This window comes from Leptinotarsa decemlineata, unplaced genomic scaffold (genome assembly GCF_025532065.1).
Source record: "Leptinotarsa decemlineata unplaced genomic scaffold, Ldec_3_MD MMD2_tig00000505_RagTag_RagTag, whole genome shotgun sequence".
Classification (NCBI taxonomy): Eukaryota; Metazoa; Arthropoda; class Insecta; order Coleoptera; family Chrysomelidae; genus Leptinotarsa; species Leptinotarsa decemlineata.
Window position 1 is genome coordinate 5164045 of NW_027412549.1, and position 15808 is coordinate 5179852.

At 34.1% G+C, this 15808-nt stretch overlaps 1 protein-coding gene across 1 annotated transcript; it reads left to right on the forward strand.

The window, feature by feature from the left end:
* Positions 1–1094: 1094 nt before the first annotated feature.
* On the forward strand, positions 1095–2538 carry LOC111513813 (lipase 3). The gene has a single exon (XM_023170034.2). The coding sequence runs from the start codon at positions 1187–1189 to the stop codon at positions 2396–2398; it is 1212 nt and encodes a 403-aa protein (XP_023025802.2). The 5' UTR covers positions 1095–1186; the 3' UTR covers positions 2399–2538.
* Positions 2539–15808: the final 13270 nt, after the last annotated feature.

A 15808-nucleotide genomic window follows, 5' to 3' on the forward strand; every position in this document is an offset into this window, starting at 1 on the left:
AGCCAGGATTCAGAAGGTCTTCTGCCTCTTTGCTAGCAGAATCAGGAACACATAGAACGAATATTAAGAAGCACGAAGGATGGAAGTGTATAACAGTAGCTGAGGGTTACACCGATCAATCTATCTAATATATAAAAATGAATATTTGGTGGTTGGTTGGTTGGTTGGTTGGTAAGTGATAAACTTCTACATCGCTCAACCGATCGTGATGAAACTTGACATGTATAAGTAATTTTTCATAGAGAAGGTTTTTAGGCTATCAATTTTTCTGTAACTAGCCACTAGATGGCATTGTAGAACAATTTTTTGAAAGCAATGTTCTATAACGCTGCGCACGCCTAAGTTCGTTGATTCTGATTATGTCAACAGCGATACAGCAACATAGTACTAGTTTCTTATAAAGAAGCTATTGCTGAAAGAATAATTCCAACAGATAACTCCAGTGTTACAGTATCGTCCTCTTCACTTCAAGAATTGAATGTTAATGCCATGAAATTGTCAACTTAGATAGTTCAAATACATTACAAGGCTATTCAACATCGCAAGAAATCAATATCAGCATTTGTTCTGATTGTACTTTTCATATTAATGTTAATATTAATAATAATAATAATAATGTAATTAATGTATATAATACATTTGTAACAGAATTTAATTGTATCTATATCCAATGTTCATAATAAAACTTCTTTGGAAATTGAATAATTATGTTTTGTTCATTGCAAAAATTTGTGTTGAAAATATTTTTAACACGCTACTTTGTAAACATCATCTTTTGATACTCTTGACAACCATTAAAAATGTCAATTCTAATGACAGTTGTACAAAAATTATATTATCATAAACGTATTGTTCAATGAAACAAGCTAAAGCAAAATATAAATAGATTTCCAATTATTTTGTAAATGAAGAAAATGCAGCAGAAAATACATTCTTAAATAATTAGGCTTTCTATCTTTTACTGGTCACGAGATGCATAGACGCGAATTCGAATAACCCTGTATTGAGCTAGGTAATTAAAACATCATTCAATCCACATGTTTCAAATAGAGAAACAAATTATTCTTCTAACCTTGGTTGTGCTTATGGCACGCCGATTATTATAATTTATCCTTTCGGTAATATAAATTGGTATAACAAGAATTCTATCAAAGCATTACCTCTGCTATCTTCCAGTCAAATCAAAATGCTGAGCGCTAACTTGGTTTCAATTGGTCTATCTATTGTGGTGTCACGATTTGTTAGTGGGAAAAATAATTCAGATTTCAGCGGTTTCGAGCACTCGCCTTCTAAAGTTTGGTGGAAATCCACGATAGACATGATTGAAGATGAAAATTATCCAGTGGAAAATATTTACATAACAACACCAGACGGCTATATTTTGAACATACATAGAATACCTCATGGAAAATCTGGTAGAAATAATGGAGAAGTTGCTTATCTTCAACACGGTGCTTTCTGTTCTTCCTCTGACTGGATACATTTTGGACCAAAAAATTCATTAGGATATATTCTGGCTGACGAAGGATACGATGTGTGGATGGGCAACACAAGAGGTAATACATATTCACGAAATCACACTATCCTTAATCCTGACACCGATGTAGAGTTCTGGGATTACACATTGCATGAAATGGGTGTCTATGATATTCCAACGATAATAGATCACATTTTGGAGAAAACAGGTACTGACGGCGTTCATTACGTCGGGCATTCACAGGGGTCAACAGTATTCTATGTGATGGCTTCAATGAAACCAGAGTATAATGAAAGAATAAAAACTCACATCAGTTTGGCCCCAATTGTTTACCTTAGCCACTTGAAAAGCCCTATCGTACGTGTTTTGGCAGCATCAGAAAAACTTTTCAGTGAATTATTTAGACGAGCCGGAGTTCATGAACTTCTTCCAAATCGTGGAGATTTAGTAACAATAGCTAAAGAGGTGTGTCCCTCAATAATAGGAAATGTTCTCTGTCAGAATATTCTCTACATGCTAGTTGGCTTCAGTCCGAAACAGATGAATTTCAACCGAGTACCTTTAGATCACATGCCAGCAGGAACTGGAACGAAAGTATTTATGCATTTCATTCAGGAAATAAAATCGAAGAAATTTTGCCAGTATGACTACGGGAGATCTGGAAACATGAAAAAGTATGGCCAAACTTCACCACCGAATTACGATCTGAAGAAAGTCACAGCGCCGGTGTATATTATATATTCTGAGAATGATATGTTGGATGCAACTGAAGATACTGAGGAGCTTTTCGAAGAACTTCCTAATCCCCAAGAGAAATTGTTATTAACGGATATGTTGTGGGGGCATCTTGATTTTTTGTATGGTAGAGATGCCCCAAAGTTTGTATATAATGAAATTGTCAGGATTTTCAGTCAACAGTGATCATTCCAGTTTTACTCATGGTAAAATTTTCTTGAACAAAAAATTGTTCGGTGATACCAACTGTGCCACCTCTGAATTTCATTGATTGTAAATAGCATTTTTACAAATTGTTTCAATAAAATTGAAAAATTCTGTTGAAATTTGTTTTTACATCAACCAGCTGTCACCTTGTCACCTCTATGAACGACAACCCTCAAAAGTCGTAACTTGTTACCACACTTTGCGATTTACACTAGATGTCGGCTATCAGCATATGTTCGTAACAGTTTATATACTATGAGGGATGTCATCTGACTTGGGCCACCCCTATCGGTGAGTTTTCAAAAATTCCAAAAACAGACCTGTATTTTTTCCAGTTTTTGTAACGCTGGCGTTCACTTACTAATAAGTAAGTATGACCCTGAAAATTGGTTGAATAAGTTGGTACGTCTCAACATATACTATAGCGTATTTCAACAAGGGTTCATTTTTTTCATATACCAATTCATTTTTCTTCACTTTTACAGTGCTCTTTGAATATTTTCCACAATGCACAATGCACCTTTCTATAAATATCTGAAAGATAATCTACAACAGAAATACATTTTATGAATTTTGTTGACATAAGAAACTAATGATGCCAATGGAAATATCCGAATATAATTATTACGAAAATTTGAATATTTCAAATACATGACAAATATAGTGACGCAATAAGTGTTTGAATTGACATCATTCCATTTCTGGACACTTTAGAACGAGTTCTTTCATATTATTTATCGCCTTTAACAATGACCATTGCTAAATTTTTGGGAAAGCATGAACAATCCTGTTCCTCAAGTCTTTCATATTTTTAGTAGCAATTCACCCCGGCTCCGCACAGGTGCAATACTGATACTGAATAAAAAATCATCCACCGGAAATATAATGGCATGGGGAAACAGTGATCAAAAGATAATTTAAAAATCCTTTCTTATTGTTCATCTACGACATAAAACGAACCCACATACAAAAGTTCAGCCTCCGAAAATATAGCAGTACGGAGAAACAGTGATAAAAGGTAATTTTCATATGTAAATGCGCCCCTTTTACCACCACAGGGGCGCATTTAAAAGTTGAAACATTTGAAAATTCTTTCTTAGTGTGCATCTAAGACCTAAGAAGCACCTGTATACCAAATTTTAGCTTCCTAGGACTTACCAGTACGGAAAAGCAGATATGAATGTGTGTTAAGTGAGTGTCAAGTGAGTAGGTATAGATTTCAAAAATATGATAGAACTGACCGATACTTGATGGAAATCCATTATAACGTATTCAAAAAACACACTTCAATGTGAGATTTCCACCATTAAAGATATTGGTTATTTCTCTTCCAGCATAAACCCTATTCCTCAATGTCCCCGATAGAAAATAATCTGAAATATCAATATCTGGTGATCTTGCGGGCCTTTTTGTTGATCCGTTGTTTGATCCATCTGTTGTTGAATGTGCCACCCGAAAACCTCTTTCGCACAATAAGACGAACCCCATCATATTGAAACCAAATTCCATTTAACTTACCTATGAGATATATCTCCAAGTTATTCAGTGAATGTGGTCTTTGAGAACTGCAAGTAACGTTCCTTCAAAATGAATAAACCAGAAATATATTTTCAATAACTTCGCTTCACACATTAATAAATCAAAATCGCACTCCAGGACGAACATTGTTTCTGAGACCAGACATGTTCATTGTTTGTCATTGGATCGAGTTTTTTTTCAAAAAATTACCCTCCTTTGTTTAAAGGTGATGTGTTAGTTCGGACTTCTATCTAATGTGATATAATATGATTCGAAATCCCTGAAAGGACGAATGAAATAGAAAATGAAAATCCTATATCGGGGAAACAAAGAGGTCATTGAAAGTCCACATTGCTGAGCACAAGAAACAGACACAGCGAGGAGAAACCAGCAAATCGGAAATAGCAGAGCATGTTTGGACTCATCAACATTACATCAAGTGGTCCCAAGCTGAGATTATCCACAGGGAAAAACACATCCACAGGAAATTTAAAGAAGCTGCATATATGTTGTCCAACGATGCATTCAGTCAAGCTAGCGTAGAGATACGCAACATATAGAAACCCAACAAGCTGAAAACGGTCAATTCCTGCCAAACGGTCATCTTCCGCTGAACCGGCGAAACGGACAGAGGAAAGAGGACATAAGTGAAAGCACTCGAATGATCCATAAATAGTCATCTCTCGGAAGAATAGTACGCTCATCACCTAAAGATGATTGTGGATACTAACGATCGAAACGTCGTGAAGTAACTTGGCATGAAATCTTTTGATTTTCATTCCATTTCAATTGTTCAATTTTTAATTTTTATTTCATAGTGATTTCATTTCAGGGTTTTTTGCTTAATATAATTGTTATTTTTAGCTATTCATTTTAACTTTCGATTTTATTTGTTTTTCAGGGATTTCAAATCATATCACATCACAAGCTCTTGGAGAAATTGCATTACTATGATCTAGTTAAACTAGATCATGAAACCAGCAGTGCCAGAGAAGTGAAAATTGGGATACCTCAGGGGAAGGTACTAGATCCAGTTATGTTCCTGATCTACATGAATAGCATATTCAACTTAATTTTAACAACTTGTGCCTTCCCTGAGCAGTGGAAAACGGCTCGAATTTGTCCAATATTAAAAAAAGGCGACTCTAGCGATATCACAAACTACAGGGCAATTTCAATTTTATGTAACTTTTCTAAACTCTTCGAGATATGTGTGCAAAATGTTATGTACTCCCATATTCAAAAAGTTATTTCTCCTACTCAGCATGGTTTCGTAAAACAAAGATCATGTATGACAAATCTTGCATGTTTAAATCAATATCTCTATGCATACCTGAACAAGCAAAAACAAGTCGATGTTGTTTATTTAGACTTTCAAAAAGCCTTCTATCAAATAGACCATTATGTTTTTCTCAGCAAATTGACAAAATTGGGACTCTCTAACCAACTGCTTACTCTAATTGAATCATATCTAGTTAACAGAACCTTTTATTTTTAATTTTTATCAATAACTTGGCAACATCTTTGAATATTCCTATTTGCAGATGACCTGAAACTATATTATAAAATCGACGACATTACTGACTGCCAACGTGTACAACATGAATTAGATGTAATCAAACTTTGGTGTAATAATAATCATAAATGAACGTGTCCAAATGTAAATAATATCATTTACAACAAAAAAGCAAACTTTAATGTACGATTATTCAATCAACAATACTACAATGAACCGCATACATGAGATAAAAGATCTTGGTATAACAAACGACAGTAAATTAACATTTACAACACATTTAAGGAATATGATTTGATGCAAATAAGATGCTTGGATTCATTTACAGAAATGGTAAAAGCTTCAAAAGTATTGCCACCTTAAAATTGCTATATTTTGCTTATGCCAGATCTAAGTATGGCTCTGTGTTATGGAATCCAGTTTACGACTACCAAAAAACATCAATTGAGAGCGTGCAAAGGAAGTTCCTAAAATACTTATATCTAAAAATTGATGGACAATACCCCACGAGAGGCATCGATTATAACATTTTGTTGACCCGATTTGATATGACTTCTTTGGAAAATTGGAGAGTTATCCTTGGTATAAAATTCCTGCATGAATTACTGAACAACAATATTGACAGTACGGTTTTTTTACCCGAGATCAATTTCTTAGTACCAAGAAGTGAAGGTCGACACAACCTGAAATTCTATTGCCAAGCATCACGCACAAACGTTACGCTACGATCACCATTGAATTTTATGTGCAGTAGCTTCAATAAAATCTGTGAACATTGCGATATTCATTTCGACTCTCTGAACGCCTTGGTATCATGTATCCACAATAACTTTTAATAATAATATAAGTAACATTTGTGTCAGTATAGCTACATTCAATGATTTATAACTTGTTGTATTATGTACTCAATTTTTCATTCCTCTTTTGAAAGTCTATATAATTCTTGGGACAAAGTGTATACATATTCTGAGGAGGTATTGCAGAATATCCCAGTATCGCTAAACTACAACTTGTTGAGCCTGAACAAACAGAATAAGCACAGTAAAAGCATATCTTATTATTAGGTGAATTCTGAGCTGCTGGCTGACAATATATCTTTTACAATGTACTAGATAATAATAATAATAATAATACGTCTTCATTCACCATAAAATACAAATGGAATAGACGAAAATAAAATAAAACGGTATACAGGAACAATAACAAACTTTCAGTATATGGTGAACAGGTGGAGTATCAGCCAAGGCTGTTTTTCAACTCAACTTGGGAGAAACTATAATTAAATAATATGAACACAAGTCGAGTTAACAATATCAAAAAAATTTAGTTATTGCTTTACTTTAGAATATTCATTTTAGAAATGCCAAGGTCGGGATCGGACAAGAGGCTAATGAGTTTAATAATAAACAAATAATAATACAAATAAACACCAACAGAGAACATCGCGAAAGCAGAGCTTGTATGCGGTGAAACTGCCAAAATTTTCGATTAAAAAAATATACGTATTCTATGAAATAAACTATAGCAACAAACAAAAAAGAAATACAGAAGAAATAATCTAGACAGTAAATAAAACTTTTTTATGTAGTAGTTAATAAAAATAATAATAAACAAAAAGAACTACAAACCATTGCAAACAACAGGATTTGCCAATACAAAAAAAGAACAACATACTATGTTACTAGGACGTCAGGCTCTTAGTAACAAATTAATTTGATGTCGTTCGTCCAAAACGAATTTTTTAATTAATTTTTTAAATTTTTTAAAATGTTCTGCCTGTCGAATGGACTCCGATAGTATATTATAGGCTCGACTAGCTGAATGCAAATGACTTCGATGACCAATTGTTTTGAGTGTCAGTTCTGTTTTGATCAATTTTTTTACTTTATTTCTAGTGTTATGTACGTGGTCTATATAATCGTGACGTTTATGTTTATATTGAAAATACACTAACTGTATGTAGTACAACTGACTAATATCAAATATTTTAGCCTCTTGATAAAGAAGGTTTGTAGGATACAACATGTCTCTTTTAAATATTATTTTTAGGAATCTTTTTTGTAGAGTCTCAAGTTTGGACAAATGACAGTTTGCGGCTCCACCCCATCCCAATATTCCGTAATTTAGCCTAGATTCAACCAGAGAGTAATATACAATCTTCATCACAGGTAAGTCTAAGTATCGGTTCAGAAATTTTATTTTATATAGCATAGGCCTTAATGTTTTAATTACATTTTGTATATGTATATTCCATTTCATAGTATCGTCAATTGTTATACCTAAATATTTTATATATCTTACTCTATTTATTTCTATTATTTTATTGTTGACATGTAACTGTACAACATTAAAATCTGGTAAACCATTTTCATAACAACTAAATGGAACAAAGCACGTTTTTGAGTAATTAACAGTTAATAAATTATAATCAAACCAGTCTATAATGTGAATAAAATCTTGATTAATTTTTTGTTGTAGGTCAGCCCATGACTCACTCTGATAAAAAACAGCCGTGTCATCTGCAAAACTAATAATGGAACCTTCAGTATTCAAGGTAAGTAAATGATTAATATAAATGGTGAACAGAGTAGGCCCTAGAACCGTACCTTGCGGCACACCATATGTTATTAAATTTTCTTCACTTAATTTATCATTTATTTTGACTTTTTGCTTTCTTCCAGCTAAATAGCTTACCATCAAATTATAAACACTGCCCCTGAAACCTAAATCCTGTAAAGTTTCCAACATCCTATTATGAGACACTGTGTCAAATGCCTTTGCAACATCCAAGAAAATGCATAACGATTTTTTGTTTGTATCTAGTGATTTATAAATTTTGCTTGTCAGAAAAGAGATTGCATCTTGTGTTGACCTATCTTCCCTGAACCCAAATTGATGTTCTGATATTAAATTGTATTTATTTAAGTATTTTGTAATACGAATTTTCAAAATTTTTTCAAATGTTTTGGCAAAGTTAGAAATCAGGGAGATAGGTCTATAGTTGGAAACTTCAGTTTTACTTCCTTTTTTATGTAATGGGACTACACTTGATAATTTAAAACAAGAAGGGTATACACCTTTATAAATAATATTGTTTATTAAATAACACAGTGGTGTTGCAATCTCATTTGCTATTTCCTTCAAACATTCTGCGGTAATTTCGTCGTAACCCGGTGATTTTTTGTTTTTTAAAGATTTTATGGTGTTAATAACTTCTTCTTCTGTTGCAGGTTCCAAGAAAATTGAATGGGGTAGTGATTTGTAAGAATGTTTACAATTTGAAGTCTGCGGTATTTTATTAGCAAGTTCTGGTCCTACATTGGAAAAATAGTTATTGAATTCCGTAGCTATTTCAAAAGAATCAGTGATAGAGTTTCTTTGAACATTATGTATTTCTGTTATACTGTTATTTGTTTCTGTTTTGCCTGTGAGTTCATTTACAGTGTTCCACAGAATTTTTGAATTATGTTTAGATGCATCAATTTTATTTTGGTAGTAGTTACGTTTGGCTGTTCTGATCAGTGTTGTCAAATTGTTTTTATAATTAATAAATTCATGTTTTTTAAATAAATCATTTGGGTTTTTCATATGTTCTTTATAAAGTGTGTCTTTCTTGTTTATAGATTTTACCAGACCATTTGTAACCCACTGTTTTCGATGTTTGTTTTTGGCATTTATTTTAATTTTTTGAGTATTAGTATCTATATTTGTTTTCACTACTTTCATAAGAGTTTCAGCTAATTTATTTGTATCTTGAATATCATAGAATGTAGTCCAGTCATAATGCTTTAAAGAATGTTAAAAGAATGTTAAGTTAAATAAGTCTTCAGTCTTTTTTTAAAGTTTACGATGGTGTATGATCGAAATTCGTTGGGTAGTTGATTATAATATTTGGGTGCATTATACGAGAAGCAGCGGGTGAATATGGAAGATTTGGGTTTGGGGATGACTAGAAATTATCTGTTTCTTGTAGTAAAGCTATCGTAGAGAATGTTTTAAGCTTCTTCAGTAAGTAATCATGTTGTCGAGTTATCAAAACTTTATGTGTGTTGGTAAGAAGGAAGGAAAAGTTTCTCAACATTTAACCATCCTGATTCTTGCATTGTTGAGGATATATGGTCGTATTTCCGAATACCAAACGAGAAACTCCAATGAATCAACATACAACAGTTTCGAAATTGGAATTACAAGGAGCAGTGTTTGCATGTAGAATGGCAAAATTCATACGGAAGGAACTGGAATATGAAATTGACAAAGTTTACTTCTGGACTGACTCAATGGTTTTTATTCAACAAATCAGGTTTGAATCAAAAAGATTTCCGATTTGCGTAGCTTGCGACTTGGAAAAATTCACAAAAACTCTGATTTGTCGCAATGGATTTGGGTACCATCTGAATTAAATGTTGCAGACCGGGCGACGAAAGAAAGGAAAGATATCGATTCCTTGCCAGGAGGTTGGTGATATTCTGGATCACATTTTATGAAATTGATTAGACAGAAGAGCCACGTTACTCCAATGAATACAATCTGATACTACCCTTAGATGTCTAGTTCTTCCGATGGACTTCCCCAATATATCCAGATTCTCGAAATTCAATTGACTCACTCGATCTACTGCCTGGATTCTTTCAAAAAAGTTGTCCAGATTACAAACTGTGTAGGCCGCCGACTTAATTTTATGTGCAAATGAAATAGAATATTCCATGAAGTTATGGATCAGAAAATTTCAGAAAGAAACGTTTGGAGAAGAAAATAACATTTTGAAAAGAAAGCAATATTCACCAAAGTCAAGTCGCATATATAGATTATCTACCATCTTGAACGAATATTTTATATTACGCCTGGGCGGTAGGATTACAAATACGAAAGAATTCGATATATCATTTGAATCGCGAAACCTATTCAGTCAGATCCAAAGCACAAATTCACACATATAAACATACGAGTAGCTGTGAAGAGGAGCTTTAGTAATTGCCAGGAATGTAAAAATCGGAATTGCAAACCTATTTTTCCAGAAACGGGTTCGTTGCTTCCCAAGCATTTAGGAACATTTTTTTTCCGTTTTCATACGTTGGAATTGACTTTTTTGGTCCCATGACTGTAGCAATAGGTAGAAAGAAAGAAAGAAAGAAATGCTTTATTGACTACGATATGCACAATATACATGGGTAGTACGTCAATTTACAAAGAGTGTTGAAACATCCCGTGATTTATATAAACACATACTTATTCGCAGTAGACAAAGACAAAAAATATACAATTATGTAAAGAAATAAAATATATATAAAAAAAAAATATGTGATGGGGGCATCAGCATTGATTGGATTGAATTGATATTGCCTCATGATATTCACTAACGGAATAGAAGAGTAGAAGAATGATAAGGCATACCCTTTACCTGTCTCACCCTGCGTGCAATCTATATTGAACTCGCTGCATCTTTGGACACAAGATCTGATATACTTTCTACCCGACGTTTTATATGAACAAGAGATCAACCAAAGGAGATAATAATAGATAACGGGACTAATTTTGTAGGAGCAGAACGTGAACTCAAGGAATAGTTTCAAAACTTAGATCAGAAAGATATTTCAGAAATAGTCGCATCTGAAAATATAATTTGGAAATTTTACCTTCCAGAAGCTGCACACATGAGTGGAATATTGTAGATGTCCATATATAGTGATTTTTATCCCATAATTCAAGCTTCCGGTAACTTATGTTGAAAGTTCTGCCTGTACAAGCTGCTGGATAGTCACCACATTCTAGCCTATTATATATGCACGATTTTTCCAATTATCCCTTTTGGGTTCTGCGTTGAATAACATGTGCCCTAAATTATTTTTTTATTGAATGATGTAATTATGTTAAGTTTTGAAAAATAGTTCTTTATGCTTTATGCTAGCATATTTCTTAGCTTCTTTAGGATCTTTATGATTTAGGTATAGTTCGTTCTTGATCAATTTTTGGTTCTTATTGGAGATTAGTTGTTCAATTAAGTTGGAGGGAATGTGGTTGTTATATGTTATCTGCTTTATGATCTTCATTTCTTCTTCATTCCTCTGATGACGGAATCATAAATGCTATATGAGACAGATAGATCAGTTCTTGAATTTCCTCAATACTCTCCACGATAAGATAAACAACAGCATTAACTTCCTGGATCCCACTATTACAAAAATCAATAATAAATTACAGTTTAACATCTGTAAGAAAAATACTTTCACGGACTGTACAATACCTATGGATTCTTTTAGTCCATTATCGACATTATAAATTATCGACATTCAGATCAATGATACAATGAGATGAAAATACAAATTTTACGTTTCAAAGTAGTGATTTCCAAGAAAAAAATAATAAAAATATGTGGCCCTTCTGCGCTCCCGTAAAATGATCGTCATCTGATCTTTTTTCTCAAATTTCTCATGATTTTTGCACATATAACCATACTAAATACGGGTTTCGCTACCTAGTAGTCTCTTCAGTCGGAATAAGAAGACTAGCCATGTTTGTTAATTGTTCTAGTTGATGATATCACAATTCGTGATACGGGTCCATATAATTTATTTTAAAACATTCCTATTCGAATCGACTTTCCCTGACATTTTTTTTTTATTTCTTCGTCGAGGTATTTGTCCAATATCCTGAAAAAAGTTAAATGGAGCTAACACCTTCCGGAATAAATTCGTGAAGCAATAGGTGTATTTTTTGGTATTCATAAATAATTTCATCCTGTCTCGTTTCTCTTCACTACAAAATATATTTTTCACACCAATACACCCTCAACAGAATCGAGAAATACAACAATCATGACTAATGTCGAAAATTCGTTTTCACAGCTTACTGAAATGTCATTGGTTGAGCTTACAGCAAAGGAATATAGTAGCTTGGAAATTAGCGTTCTTATCGTTGTTTTCATATTTCTCCTAGAATATTTCTGAAATTTTCGTTTCTTACCACCTTAAGATATATATTTCCATAATTTTGCAGTTTATCCAGTTTCTCTGGATAAACTACATAAAGTACAAGGTGTGTGTAGATAGTTACCAAGCAAATGTTCATGTATACTCCATGCAGGTATCCTATGACATATACTATGTTAGTGAAAATGACCTCTGACTTTATGCCTCCAACTGTCAATTATGAACTGCTCTATGAAGTACTGTTCCCGAGTAGAGAGGACTGGATCCTCAAGGAGAGGGAAATATTAAGAGCAGATAGTTGTTGGTTCACAGATGGATCAAAAACACCTTCCGGTACTGGTGCAGGTGTTTTCTGTCGCAGACCCAGGACAGAGATATCAACCTGCCTAGGAACCTATGCGACTGTATTTCAAGCAGAAATTCACGCTATTGGAGAGATTGGAAGAATAAAAATATTCTCGGATAGTCAAGCGGCGTTGGAAGCTCTTGGCTCCTACCAAGCAAATTACCAAAAACGACTCTTCTCGATAGGAAGACTCAAAAGATTGTCTCCGGTCTGGATTCCTAGCCATACTGACCTGGAAGGCAATGTGGCTGCTGACTCCCATGCAAAGGAGGGTTGCAAGCAGCATCGCTTTAGGCTTTGCCAAACAAAGTTTGAACACCTAGATGGCAGTATCTTCCAGGCTCACTGTAATGCGTTCATTTACCCTTCGAAGCTTGATACCAAACAGTTGTTGGACTATAATAGGGATGAACTACGATGTCTAACAGACCTTCTCACAGGTCACTGTCATTTGAATCATCATATGCAGAGACTCGGACTGTCGGAAGACAGTGTGTGTCGCCTCTGTTTGGAAAATGATGAAACAGCAGAGCACATACTTTGTGCTTGCCCCGCTGGGGACCGAATCAGGTTTTTAGAGTTCGGCAGAGCCGTATTTTTACCATCTGACCTGAAAGATCACTCATCATATAAACTAATTGGCTTCGTTAAGAAGCTGGGTTTATTTGATCGAGTGTGAGCCACAATAAATCCTCGCAGGTTGTGGTGGTCGAATAGATCCACTCACTTTGAACCTAACCTAATTTAACCTAGTTCAAAAGAAATTCAATTTCATCATTTTTAAAAAATACGAATTGCAATTCTCCGTTGAAATTTGAAATAACTAATAATAAAGTAATAATAAATCAATTAGGCATAATCGAAATAATGATTTTAATTCTGTTTATCAAAGAGAAAAAGTATGTCGAGGATTTTTTTAAGACTCAGCTACAGTATTACCATTGTATTGCTCGTATTGTATAAGACAAAAACTGTTGATTATGAAATTGACGGAATTTTTAGAAATATCGAACAAACTGGTATTTCGTATTGTAAAGTGTATATTTCTTATCAAAAAGTTAATGCAACAAATAATGGTTCGTATATTCAAAATTCCATTGTTGATGGTAGCCCAAGTCAGACGTCACCCTCTAACGAGTATTTCATTGAGCGACTCCCATCTTTAAATTTTTAATAAAACAAAGTGTGTGTGAGATATCATTAACATTTTTTATTCGTTTCAAAGACCTATTGATACCATTATGTGTGGAATATAACAAATATCCGCCACGGTTTCTCTGGGTGGACCGCATCCGAAACGACAAATTTTCCATGACTGGCGCATAAACCAGGCTGAATTTGACCGATTGCATTGGTTATGTTGGCTTCGAGGATCGTTGTGGTTTGTGGCTAGTTCGCATACACCTGCGACTTGAGAAAACCCCACAAGATAAAGTTTAATGTAGTCAAATCGCTGGATCTCGATGGTGCATGATCATCTCACCTCCACATGAGAAGACCATGCCCTCAAATCGCTCGTATAGAATATCCAATGTGGCACGAGCTGTGTGGCATGTAGCACCGTCCTGTTGAATCCACATGTCGTTGGTGTCCACATCATCCAATTCAGCTGAAAAGGAGTTGGTATTCATCGACCTATAGTGCTCGCCGTTGATAGTGAAGGTCCGCCCAACGTTGTTCTCAAAGAAATATGGACCAATGAAGCCGCCAGCCCAAAATCCACATTAAACAGTGACTTTTTCGGGATGCATTGGACGCTCTTGGATATCGTCTCAATTTCAACAATTTCGTTTGTTCGCGTATCTATTCAGAAAAAAAGGGGCCTAATGATGATTTTAGGATCAGTTTCCTTCTACTCCAGAGCCCATTCAGCGAACACACATCGTTGTCCATGGTTGTTTATCTTCAGTTCCTGAGTCACTTGAATTTTGTACGGATGCAGGCCCAAGTTACAACGCAAAATTCGCCAAGTTGCCAATTTATCCACCATATTGCGAATAATCCTCTCGTTAGGACGATTATGGCGACCGTAAAATGGTCGAACACTTATTTTGATAAAACAATTTTATTATTTCCACGTGCTGTTGAATGCTATATACGTCCATAGCGAGTTGGTAATACAGACTGAATAAATGATATCAAATTTGACAGATGTATCTTCAACAAGATGGCCGTTATCAATTGTCAAAGTTTGAAAGTCCCTGTTGAAAGAACCTGAATAAAAATTCTAATATTCTATTCGAATGTTTCAATGGAAGAACATATACCTCTGGAACCAAAAAAGCTAAATTCGGTTTATCTTGTTACCAGAACTTTGACTTTGCTTTGCTAACCAATTAGGATATGAAAGATGTACCTATTCAGGCAGAGCAGCAAGCGACAAAGTGTACTAAACATCAAGGTCAGACAGAATTTACGTAAGAATGTATAATTTTCAGTACTTTTTCTTGAAAAATGTTTTTTTTTTTCATATGGAAAGGGGAGTATAGTGATAATTCCTTTGATAAGTATTTTCATTGTTCATCCAACATTTTCTTCATTTTTGAGAAACGGATCAGTAGTTCCTGGGTTAATAGTAGTTTTATATTTGTTTTGAAGATTTACAAACGATAAAAATCATAATTTTAAGAAAAACTGTATTCTGAACCCACTTCAGTTCATTTCAGCAAATGTTTAAATTTGTTACCATTCTCTTTCGGACAGTAATGAAGTTTATTCACGAATTCATCATGGAGAGTGAGAATTCTTTCTATTGAAGCGATTCTGAGGGCCATAATGGAAAAACAGTAGTTTATTTGATAATGATCAAATTACTGAAACTGTCGAGAATATTGCAAAATCATTTCTAGGCTATCAAGTCAATCAATTAGAAATTGCTATGAAAATAAATGTTCATACTTAAAATTGAAAAGTTGAAGGTGCTCTAAGCCAAACGACACCCTTTGGACAAATTATATTATACGTAGACACGTATTCGAATAACCCTGTATTGAGCTAATTAAAAAATTATTCAACTTACACGTTTGAAATAGAGAAGTACATTAATTTTTGAACTTTGGTTGCATGCCAATTATTGTAATTTA